We start from the raw sequence: 11742 nt of genomic DNA, 5'->3' as shown, positions 1-11742 counted from the left end.
AGGGGTTGCTGAGGAGTATTTATGTTTGTAATAAAGCCCTTTTGTGGGGAAAAACTCATTCTGATTGGCTGGGCCTGGCTCCCCAGTGGGTGGGCCTATGCCCTCCAAGGCCCACCCATGGCTGCACCCCTGCCCTGTCATGTGAAATCCATACATTAGGGCATTATGAATTTATTTCAATTGACTGATATCCTTATATGAACTGTAACTCAGTAAAATCTTTGAAATTGTTGCATGTTGCGTTTTATATTTTTATTCAGTACAAGTTATCCATTTCATCTAACATGTTCAGGGAATGCATGATGGATATTTTGCTAAATGATGTAAATTGTTTATATTTTGATGTGCAACATTTAAAAATAGGATCCAGAATAGTACTATGTGTGCGTTCGTAAATTCACTCTGGAGTGCCAGAGAGCGCTCATGTGCGTTCGTAAATTCAGAGCGTTGTCAGTTTGTAAATTCAGAGCGCACACTGGACGCTCTGGCGGAGGAGTAGGGTTGATCAGAGCGTTCTGACATCACAACGGCAGTCAAGCACCCAAGCTAACTGGCTAACTTGCTAGCTACTTCCAGACACAAATGAGAGAACACCTCACTCTGACCATTTTTCTCGCCCTAGCAGAGCTGGTTAGGCTGTTTTCATGTTATCCAGAGCGTTGGTGATTAACTGTGCTGCTGGCAACAATTTAATAGCGCTTTTTTGCCGACGTTTACTGACACCGGCCATATTCAACGGGTGTTGAGTTCGTAAATTCATCAGTTATTCTGCGCTCTGGCACACTCAAACGTGAGTGCTCTGAAATCTGAATAGATAGCCAGAGTGAATTTACGAACGCGACCTATATATTTTTGGCTCTTTAGAGATTCATTTGCCTGCATGTTTTTTGTGCATAATGGCCTAGGCTATGCCTATATGCTACGTAATTTACCACCTGAGGAAGTGGGAACTCAAAGCACAGCTAGATTGCTAACTCTTAATATGATTGTGTTACTAGATAGCTATGCAATTGATCCAACAGTAAATGTAATGTCCCACAAAAACTTTCCATTGGTAGGGTTATATAGGCTACTTGATGTATTCACCCCAAATGACTAACATCAGTAACAATAGTTTTAAACTGTCTTTCCCGCAATTACTGTACATTTTGAAATGTTGCTCAACTATCAGTATGATTGCGTTCATCAGAATGCACCTCTCCCTTCACTTTGTGTGCAAAGAGGGGAGTGAGAGTCATCAGCAAAACAGGGACAGGGCAGATACTTTCATTGCAGGAAGCAGGTTAATGCACATTACTGTTGACCAAATAATGGTTTTAGAACCAACAATTCTGCAGGAACATTGTGTAGCCTAATTACCGAAGTAAGCAATATTGCTTCGGTATGAGGATGGCAATGTCAGTGCTGATAATTTTAGGTTTTATCGACCCAGCTCTAGTTAGTGTTGTTGTCGATCAAAATGTATAGTCTACTTTGCGCTCGCCTCGCTCCATTGGCAACGGCCCGATTCTCACTGGCACATGACGTGTACACACAGAGGCGAACATGTGGTTGGATTGTTTGTACAGTAGAATGTCAAAGATACGAACCTAAGAGTTACGGACTGACTGGTCAACCGAACAGGCAATATCAAACCGGGATATGCAACAACAACAAAAAAGTAAATAACATTTGCCTTTGAAACATTGCCTATATGTGCTAAAGACAGTGTCTGTCTAAATCAGGGGTGTCAAACTCAGTTTAGCTCAGTGGCCACATGGAGGAAAATCTATTCCCAAGTGGGCCGGACAGGAAAAATCATGGTATATATAACTTAAAAACAACAACTTCAGATTGTTTTCTTTGTTTTAATACGATCAACATACAACATAAAGCTGGAGCCTGAGGACAGTGTGTCCAAAATAGTACAAGCACAACATCACTATTAATCATAAAACACGTCAAGTTTATTTGAAAATTCTAAAGAAAAAGAACACACAAACACACAATGCCTCAGTGATTAACAGAACTGTTTCACAGATCACAGAACTATATCAGGGTGTCATTTCTCAGGCAGAAATGTAGATACAAATAATGAAATCCTGTTCCCCAAACAAGTGCAAGAACCACAGAGTCAAGAATAGGTTAAATATACAAATAAAATAAAATCAATTAAAAACAATAGCACATCAACATAAAAACATATAAACATAAAGCTGGAGCCTGAGGACAGTGTCCAAAAGCACAACATCACTATTAATCATAAAACACCTCAAGTTATTTGAAAGTTCTGAGGACAAAGAACACACAAACACACAATGCCTCAGTGATTCACAGAAGTATATCACAGATCACAGAACTATATCAGGGTGTCATTTCTCAGGCAGAAATGTAGATAAAAATAATGAAATCCTGTTCCCCAAACAAGTGCAAGAACCACAGAGTCAAGAATAGGCTAAATATACAAATAAAATAAAATCAATTAAAAACAATAGCACATCAACATAAAAACATATAAACATAAATCTGAAAGCGTTGCTCAAACTCCCGTAACAGTCCAGTTATTTTATCTTTGAACCGCTTCATGTCTGCCACATGTTGGGTCGCGCACACATTTTTCAGACAGGGGAAGTGAGCTGCATCACCACCGGCAAGTTGCGTCTCCCACAATGACAGCTTCAACTTGAAAGAACGTATGCTGTCATAATACTGCGTGACAACTTTGTTGCGCCCTTGCAGCTGTTTGTTCAAGTTATTCAGGTGCTCTGTAACATCCACCATAAATGCAAGGTCCGGCATCCATTCTGCGGAATGAAATTCTAACACTGGTTTGCCCTTTTCTTCCATGAACTGTTCAATTTCTTCTCGTAAATCAAAGAAACGCCTCAGCACAGCACCTCGGCTTAACCATCTTACCTCAGTGTGGTATGGCAGGCCATAGATGTGGTCTTTCTCTCTGAGAAGGCTGTCAAACTGACGGTGATTCAGGCTTCTGGATCGGATGAAATTAACAGTTTGGATGACCACCTTCATGACGTTATCCATCTTTAATGACTTGCAACACAAAGCCTCCTGGTGCAAAATACAGTGAAAAGTCAAAAAATCACGTCCTCCATTTGCAGATTGCACTTTCTCTCTGAACTTTGTCACAACGCCTGCTTTTTTCCCGATCATTGAGGGCGCACCATCTGTAGCCAGGCTGACAGCGCGGGACCAGTCCACTCCGACCCTGTCCAGCGCGCCGACGAGTGCGGTAAAAATATCAGCTGCTGTCGTTGTATCTGTCATCGGCACCAACTCCACGAACTCCTCGGTGACGGTCAATGTGTCATCAACTCCGCGGATGAAAAAATGGCCAGTTGTGCAACATCTGTAATGTCCGTGCTTTCATCAATTGCAACCGAAAACGCAATAAATGACTTTACTTTTTGCTTCAACTGGCTGTCCAAATCCACTGAAAGATCGGAAATCCTGTCTGCAACTGGGTTTCTTGTCAGGCTGATATTTGCAAAAGCCTGCCGCTTTTCAGGGCACACAATCTCCGCTGCCTTCATCATGCATGTTTTTACAAATTCACCCTCACTAAATGGTTTTGAAGCCACTGCGATTTCATTAGCAATGAGGTAGCTAGCTTTCACTGCAGCGTCACTGATGTCTCGGCTGTGAGTAAACAGACTGCTGTTTCTTCAGACCCGCCAACAGTTCATTCACCTTCTCTCATCTCCGCTGTCCTTGAAAGTTGTCATGTTTGTCGGCATGAAGACTCACATAGTGGCGACGAAGGTTATATTCTTTCAGCACTGCAACATGCTCTGAACACACCAAACATACAGCTTTCCCATTCAATTCCGTGATTAAATAGGATGACCATTTTTCTTGGAACACTCTGCACTCTGCGTCCACTTTTCTCTTTTTTGACAGAGACATATTGGGGCAATGAGGGTGCCAAAGCACATAATGTTAAAAGTAGAAGCCGTAATAAATATCGCGGGCAAAACAAAGTAGCTCATTGGCTGCACGTGCTTGACCTACTTGCTCTGCCCCGGTATAAAAAGTTTGCTTGCTTAACACAATTTATATTGCGCCATCCAGTGGACGCAATTGGAACAGCAGTTTATTTTATTGAAAAATTGCAGCGCATTTTTATACTTAAAAAAAAAAAAATATATATATATATATATATATATATATATATTTTTTTTATCATCTCGCGGGCCGGATTAAACCCGTTTGCGGGCCTAATCCGGCCCGCGGGCCGTACGTTTGACACCCCTGGTCTAAATGATTAGAAAACATGTAAATATGCAATCAATATTGTCCATATGGATTTAATGGCAAGGTGCATAAAGATACGTTTGTATATATAGTGTATGTGGACACCCCTTCAAATTAGTGGATTCGGCTATTTCAGCCACACCCGTTGTTGACAGGAGTATAAAATCGAGCACACAGCCATGCGATCTCCATAGACAAACATTGGCAGTAAAATAGCCTTACTGAAGAACTCAGTGACTTTCAACATGGCACCAACGTAGGATGCCACCTTTCCAACAAGTCAGTTCCTCAAATGTCTGCCCTACTAGAGCTGCCCCAGTCAACTGTAAGTGCTGTTATTGTGAAGTGGAAAGTCTAGAAGCAACAACGGCTCAGCATCGAAGTGGTAGGCCACACAAGCTCACAGAACAGGACCACGAGTGCTGAAGCGCATAGCTACCAAGTTCTAAACTGCCTCTGGAAGCAACTTCAGCACAAGAACTGAATGCAGTGCCAACTGTAAAGTTTGTTGGAGGAGGAATAATGGTCTGGGGCTGTTTTTCATGGTTCGGGCTAGGCCCCTTAGTTCCAGTGAAGGGAAATCTTAACACTGTAGCATACAATGACATTGTAGACAATTCTGTGCTTCCAACTATGTGGCAACAGTTTGGGGAAGGCCCTTTCCTGTTTCAGCATGACAATGCCCTGTGCACAAAGCGAGGTCCATACAGAAATGGTTTGTTGAGATCGGTGTAGAAGAACATGACTGCCCTGCAGAGCCCTGACCTCAACCCCATCGAACACCTTTGGGATGAATTGGAACGCCGACTGTGAGCCAGGCATAATCGCCCAACCTCAGTGCCTGACCTCACTAATGCTCATGGCAGCTGCAGGGACTTGCTTCCATTCATTGTTCCAACATCTAGTGGTAAGCCTTCCCAGAAGAGTGGAGGCTGGTATAGTAGCAAAGGGGGGCCCAACTCCATATTAATGCCCATGATTTTGGAATGAGATGTTCAGGTGTCCACATACTTTTGGTCATGTAGTGTATGATGTCATGGTTTTACTACTATCCATGGAGTTATCTACGGCGTGCGACATGGTTCAATGTGCCAATAAATAAGCACCATTTACTATTTGGTTTTTCAAATTGTCAACGTCTTGAAGCCAAAATTGGGATCATGTATACTGTGCTAATGACTTTACAAAAAATGAGTAACAGAGAGCAATGTACAATACGGCTATTTGGGTAAACAAGGCATTTGCCGCCACCTTTATGAACCTGAGGTCCTACTGTATAATGAGAGCAATTTAAAAAAAAAAGTCAGTTTACAGCAGTTCATCTTATTTATTTACATGTTCTACAATATCTCCGTACAATAGTACATAGAGAGACTACATCAACATAGTAGACAAAAGGATAATTAATTTTAAACAGTCTCACATAAAAAAGGAACATACAGAAATCAGTCCATAATCTAAAGAAGTAAGTACACCTTTTTCAAATGACAGGGCCTTATCGCTCTAACAGGTTTATCAGAACCTTAACAGGACACTTTAGAAAACATGACACATTACCTCACTTTAGAATTTGCCAAGTTTTAGAAGCTCTCTGAGCCTTAAACTAGACTCCATTTTAACGATCTGAGAAATGGGGGAAGAAACAAATAGGCTCTTAATTTGTGCAAGCAACCCCTAATTCTGCTTTGAGTTTCTGGATTTCCCTTGGAGGGATAACACACACAGTTCATAATTTAACAATTTAGGCAGACAGTAGGGTTACTCCTATAAATACAGTAATTCGGAACACAACCCACTAGAAATGTCTGGAGTGAATGACTCAATGAAAGAAATCGAACAACCTTGTACCCAGTGTAAAGGAACACTCCCATCCAGCTCCACAGGAGGGGCAGATAGTGCAGCAACGTCTGGGCTATAGGGCCGGGCGTCCATTGAGCTTGTCATGCATGAGGGCCAGGGCCCCACTGGTGAAGTCTCGGAGTATGTGCATCGTCTCCCTCTGCAGCTGCAGCGACTCGCGCACAAACTCCTGCTGCGTCTCGGCCAGCTGCTGCACCGACTCGGACAGCAGTTCCAGGGAGCGTGACACAGTCTCCAGCGCGGTGTTGGTGGCGTGCTGCTCCTGAACGCTCAGCGAGGCGCACTGCAACATGCTCTCCCTGGCGTTCCGAGGGGGCTGGCCTGCTGTAGGTGGTGCGGTGGAGAACGATGAGGGCGAGGGCTGGGTGCCTGCGGAGGGGTGTGGGCCACCGCCACTCTCCTGGTTGTCCTCTGTGAGGCTGGACGTGTGTGAGGTGGAAGGGGGCAGCTCGTCCTGATGCTCGTCGTCTGTCTGCCCAAACTGGTTCTCAGTGTCTGGGGAAAGGCAAAAGGTGATTTTGAACTTGTGCGTGTGTTTGAGGTTACACATACCACATAGTGATGGTGGGGGGAAATCGATAGTAACATATCGTGATATAATTTTTTACGATATCGTATTGACAATATCGCAATATTTTTGCGCTAGTTGGCTGTACCTGCACCAAAACTCCAGTATATTTTATTCATAGCTTGTTCTCCATCTTTTTAAATAGGGAGCCAATTGGTTTTCAGCACTTATTTACATGACTGATCAAAAGTCATTTTCTCATGGCTCTCGTCCCTCTGCAGCAGACATACAGTGCCTTCATGAAGTATTCATACCCCTCTACTTATTCCACATATTTACAGCCTGAATTCAAAATGGATTAAATTGTTGTTTTTTGTCCTTACCCATCTACACACAATACCCCATGACAAAGTGAAAATGTTTTTAGAAATGTTTGCAAATGTATTAAATTAAATACAGAAATAACTCTTAAATAAGTATTCACACCCAGAGTCAATACATGTTAATTCACTTTTGGCAGCGATTACAGCTGAGAGTCTTTCTGGGTAAGTCAGAGCTTTGCACACCTGAATTGTACAATATTTGCACATTATTAAAAAAATTATTCAAGCTCTGCCAAGTTGGTTGTTGATCATTGCTACACAGCCATTTAAGTCTTGCCATAGATTTAAGTCAACTGTAACTAGGCCACTCAGGAAGATTCAATAGTCTTGGTAAGCAACTCCAGTGTTTATTTGGCCTTGTTTTAGGTTATTGTCCTGCTGAAAGGTGAATTTGTCTCCCAGTGTCTGTTGGAAAGCAGACTGAACCAGGATTTCCTCTAGGATTTTGCATCTGCGTAGCTCTATTCCATTTCTTTTTATCCTAAAAAAAAAACTCCCTAGTCCTTGCCGATGTCAAGCATACCCATAACATGATGCAGCCACCACCATGCTTGAAAATATGAAGTGGTACTCAGTGATGTGTTGTTTGCCTCAAACATAAGGCTTTGTATTCAGGACATAAAAGTTAATTTCTTTGCCAAATTTTTTTGCAGTTTCACTTTAGTGCCTTATTGCAAACAGGATGCATGTTTTGGAATATTTGTATTCAGTACAGGCTTCCGTTTCACTCTAATTTAGGTTAGTATTGTGGAGTAACTACAATGTTGTTGATCCATCCTCCGTTTTCTCCTATCACAGCCATCAAACTAACTGTTGCTTGTTTTATTTTTACCCATCTACCAATAGGTGCCCTTCTTTACGAGGAACTGGAAAACCTCCCTGGTCTTTGTGGTTGAATCTATTTCAAATTCACTGCTCAACTGAGGTACCTTACAGATAATTGTATGTGTGGGGTAGAGACGAGGTAGTAATTCAAAAATCATGTTAAACACTTTCACTCAGTGAGTCCATGCAACTTATTTAGTGACTTCAGACATTTCAGCTTTTCATTTTTAATAAAATGTGTAAACACTTCTAAAACCATAATTCCACTTGAAATGATGGGGTATTGAGTATAGGCCAGAGACAAAATCTCAATTTAATCCATTTAAAATTCAGGCTGTAAATACAATGTGGAAAAAGTCAAGGGGTGTGAATACTTTCTGAAGGCACTGTATGGTGAGCAAAATGTTTGGAACATCGAATCACAATACATATTGTATCGGCACCTAAGTATCGCGATATCGTATCGTGAGGTCCCTGGCAATTCCCAGCCCTTAAACCACACATCAGGCAGTATTTCACAAGCGTATTTCTAGTACTGAGACACCACATCAGACCCTATAGACAGAGTTGAATGTTGGGTCAACGCGCCACACTGCATGCATGTAAATACACTTACCTTCACCAGTGGGTATCTCATACTGCATTTCATAAGAGGGATGTGACGAATCTCCTGCAACAGAAAATCTAATATTTGAATATGCACCCTCGATAACACCTTGAAAGGTATGTGGTGTATAAATTGAACAACCCAGACCCTTCCAGTTTCAAAGTAGATAACTCACTGGACGAGCCGCTGTAGTTTGCCATAGAATGGTCGTCTTTGGGTTGAACCGGGGGTATGGGTGTGTGGCCAGGGCCCGGCATCCCCATGGAAAAGGACATGGGCATGGCCGAGGAAAGCGTGGAGGGTGGTGGCATCGAGACGTCTATTCCTTCATTGGGGTAACTGTGTATCCCCGCCATGTCCTCTTCCTCGTCCTCCTCCTCTGGTCCTTCATCATCATCTCCCTCCTTGAAAGCCCCATAATGGAGACCTGGCACCCGGCTTCGCTTCCCATCCAGCTCCAAGATCTGATGTACAATGTTCTCTGTGGGGCTGAGGTCGCGGGACAGCCGCGAGTTGATCCCCTTGAAGTTGGCCCCCGACCGCATGGCGGCCACCTTACGCTTGGTGTCGCACTTGAGGTCGGACCATTTCTTGATGATCTCGATGACCTCGCGCTGGCTCTCGCCGATCTCATTCACACTGGCCGTGATCTCCGCCCACACGCGCTTCTTCACATCCGTTGGTACACCGCGGTTAAACTTCCCTGTAAGAGTCAGAGGGACAATTAATAAGAAAAGGATCAGATGCTGTGGTTCGGGTGGCCATACATACTGGTGTCTAAGAGGAGCCGGTACTCGAGCATAAGACAAGTTACTGTGCACCTGCAAAATTTAAGCATGACCACGTGCCTAAATTCTGAAATGGAACACTGGCATGAGCCTTGGATGACACCCAAATTGTGACATGGTTTGAAAAAAAAAATCTGAAATCATCACATCAACATAAAGTGCTGCAGGGTACAGAGGTACATACCGACAACGATGTGCCGATTCTTCTTCACTTCATCCAGGAGGATGTGGACCTCACTGAAGGTAAAGCGAGCTTTTCTCTTTTTGAACCGCGTGACACTGTCCTCATTGAAGAAGTGCGAGGCAGACATCTTCCAAGATGCCTCTTATCTCTCTGGTGGTCTGCTTCTTTCTCTCTGGTCTCTGCCTTCACTCCTCCTAGTAGGGATACTACTAGCTCTTCTGGAGCCAAAAATATAACCCATAATAATACATCACTGGACCTCTATCAAATACACAACAGCATACAACTAAAATGAAACATTTGATAAACTGAATACAAATATCAGATTACAAAATATAACATGAATGAAAATAATTTGAGAAATTGTTGATTGATAATATAAGGTGGATAAAATGAAGGAAAAAATAAATAAAAAATTCAGCAAGTGCGTCTAAATTCAGGTACAGTAAAGTGTGTCCGCGAATGAACGTCTGTACTCATTAGCTAGTTAATTGCATTCAATTTGGTTCCCCCAATCACAACATTGCATGACAGAATCATGAATACAAACCTCGCACCCTATACTTGCACAGCTGTCTGACAGTCTAGCGCAATCCCTTTGTTGACCAGTCATCAGCCTGTCTTGCCAAGAAGATAGACGCAACCCGAGTATCATCGTCATTGAATTTAGCTATACAGCAGTCAGTGCTCTCTTGATTTAGTTCGGCATACGGGCTAGACTGCTAGCTAGCTACATTAGTTGACGTTAACTTACCCGTACCAAAAAATATACGTGTTAGTTAACTAGCTATAGCTAACTAGGATGTTATTAGCTATGCGATAGCGGTGAAAACGTGTAGTAACTATGCCATATGGTAACAGATATTAGCACTTTTTAAACACACAATGCCTCAACATCGAAAATGCCGTTACTGCTCATTGTTCACATTTTGGGCGTTTTTTTTTCGTAAGCTAGCTAGCTAATGTTAGCTAGTCTGTCACGTCTTAACAAAATTGTAACTAGCAAACGTTTGCGCACGCATTGTCGCCTCTTCATTCATTTTACGAGACTGAAAAAAACCACCAAAATAGGCTCGATATTTGTAATATTACTATGCATTATAGTTTTACCTTTTGAGGGAAAGAAAGGTTGTGATTTCTGCGATTAGTCCGAAAACTTCGTAGTTAGCTAGCTAGCCACAGTCCGATGTCTCGCGCTAGTTTGTACGCAAGCTCAGTACGTGGTTTTTCTTTTATGAGAAAGAAGTCCCCGGACTGACCACAATGCGCGAGCTAGGGCGCTGTTGAAATCATACGTTCAAAGGACAAAAGCACGGAATCACTTGAAATAAACTTACCCAAGCACCTAAAAAAATATTATTTTATTATAAATGTAACTAATAATCTTTTAATCATAGTGAAGAAACAGTGGTCATGCTGAAGTTTACCACGACAGGTAGCAGACACACAGACAGGTGCTTGATTTGATACACATCTGGCCTATTATTTTTATATATATACAGCTGCGGAAAAAATTAAGAGACCACTGCAAAATTATCAGTTTCTCTGGTTTTACTATTTATAGGTATGTGTTTGGGTAAAAATAACAGTTTTGTTTTATTCTATAAACTACTGACAACATTTCTCCCAAATTCCAAATAGAAATATTGTAATTTAGAGCATTTATTTGCATAAAATAACAAAAAATATGCATTGTTGTCAGACCTCGAATAATGCAAAGAAAATAAGTTCATGTAAATTTTTTAACAACACAATACTAATGTTTTAACTTAGGAAGAGTTCAGAAATCAATATTTGGTGGAATAACCCTGATTTTCAATCACAGCTTTCATGAGTCTTGGCATGCTCTCCACCAGTCTTTCACGTTTGATGTTGGGTGACTTTATGCCACTCCTGGCGCAAAAATTCAAGCTTTGTTTGATGGCTTGTGACCATCCATCTTCCTCTTGATCACATTCCAGAAGTTTTCAATGGTGTTCAGGTCTGGAGATTGGGCTGGCCATGACAGGGTCTTGTTCTGGTGGTCCTCCATCCACACCTTGATTGACCTGGCTGTGTGGCATGGCGCATTGTCCTGCTGGAAAAACCAATCCTCAGAGTTGGGGAACAATGTCAGAGCAAAAGGAAGCAAGTTTTCTTCCAGGACAACCTTGTACGTGGCTTGATTCATGCGTCCTTCACAAAGACAAATCTGCCCAATTCCAGCCTTGCTGAAGCACCCCGAGATCATCACCGATCCTCCACCAAATTTCACAGTGGGTGCGAGACACTGCGGCTTGTAGGCCTCTCCAGGTCTCCGTCAAACCATTAGACGACCAGGTGTTGGGCAAAGC

General features: G+C 42.3%; 1 protein-coding gene across 2 annotated transcripts; it reads right to left on the bottom strand.

The window, feature by feature from the left end:
- Positions 1-5480: 5480 nt before the first annotated feature.
- Positions 5481-10658, bottom strand: LOC311142676 (uncharacterized protein). Of its 2 annotated transcripts, none has more exons than XM_084178330.1 (5): positions 10520-10629; positions 9410-9627; positions 8613-9140; positions 8447-8500; positions 5481-6609 (listed from the first exon to the last, which is right to left on the bottom strand). In XM_084178330.1, exons 2-5 carry the CDS (start codon positions 9534-9536, stop codon positions 6167-6169), a joined length of 1152 nt encoding a protein of 383 aa, XP_084034456.1. In that variant the 5' UTR covers positions 9537-9627; positions 10520-10629; the 3' UTR covers positions 5481-6166. The 2 variants fall into 2 exon arrangements, with proteins under 2 accessions (XP_084034456.1, XP_084034457.1); XM_084178331.1 differs by having other exon boundaries at positions 5565-6609; positions 9960-10658.
- Between the last annotated feature and the right edge of the window lie 1084 nt (positions 10659-11742).

This window comes from Coregonus lavaretus, assembly GCF_964263955.1.
Source record: "Coregonus lavaretus genome assembly, chromosome: 15".
NCBI lineage: Eukaryota > Metazoa > Chordata > Actinopteri > Salmoniformes > Salmonidae > Coregonus > Coregonus lavaretus.
Note: the sequence above shows the minus strand (reverse complement) of the source record. Positions and strands in the feature narration are given on the sequence as shown.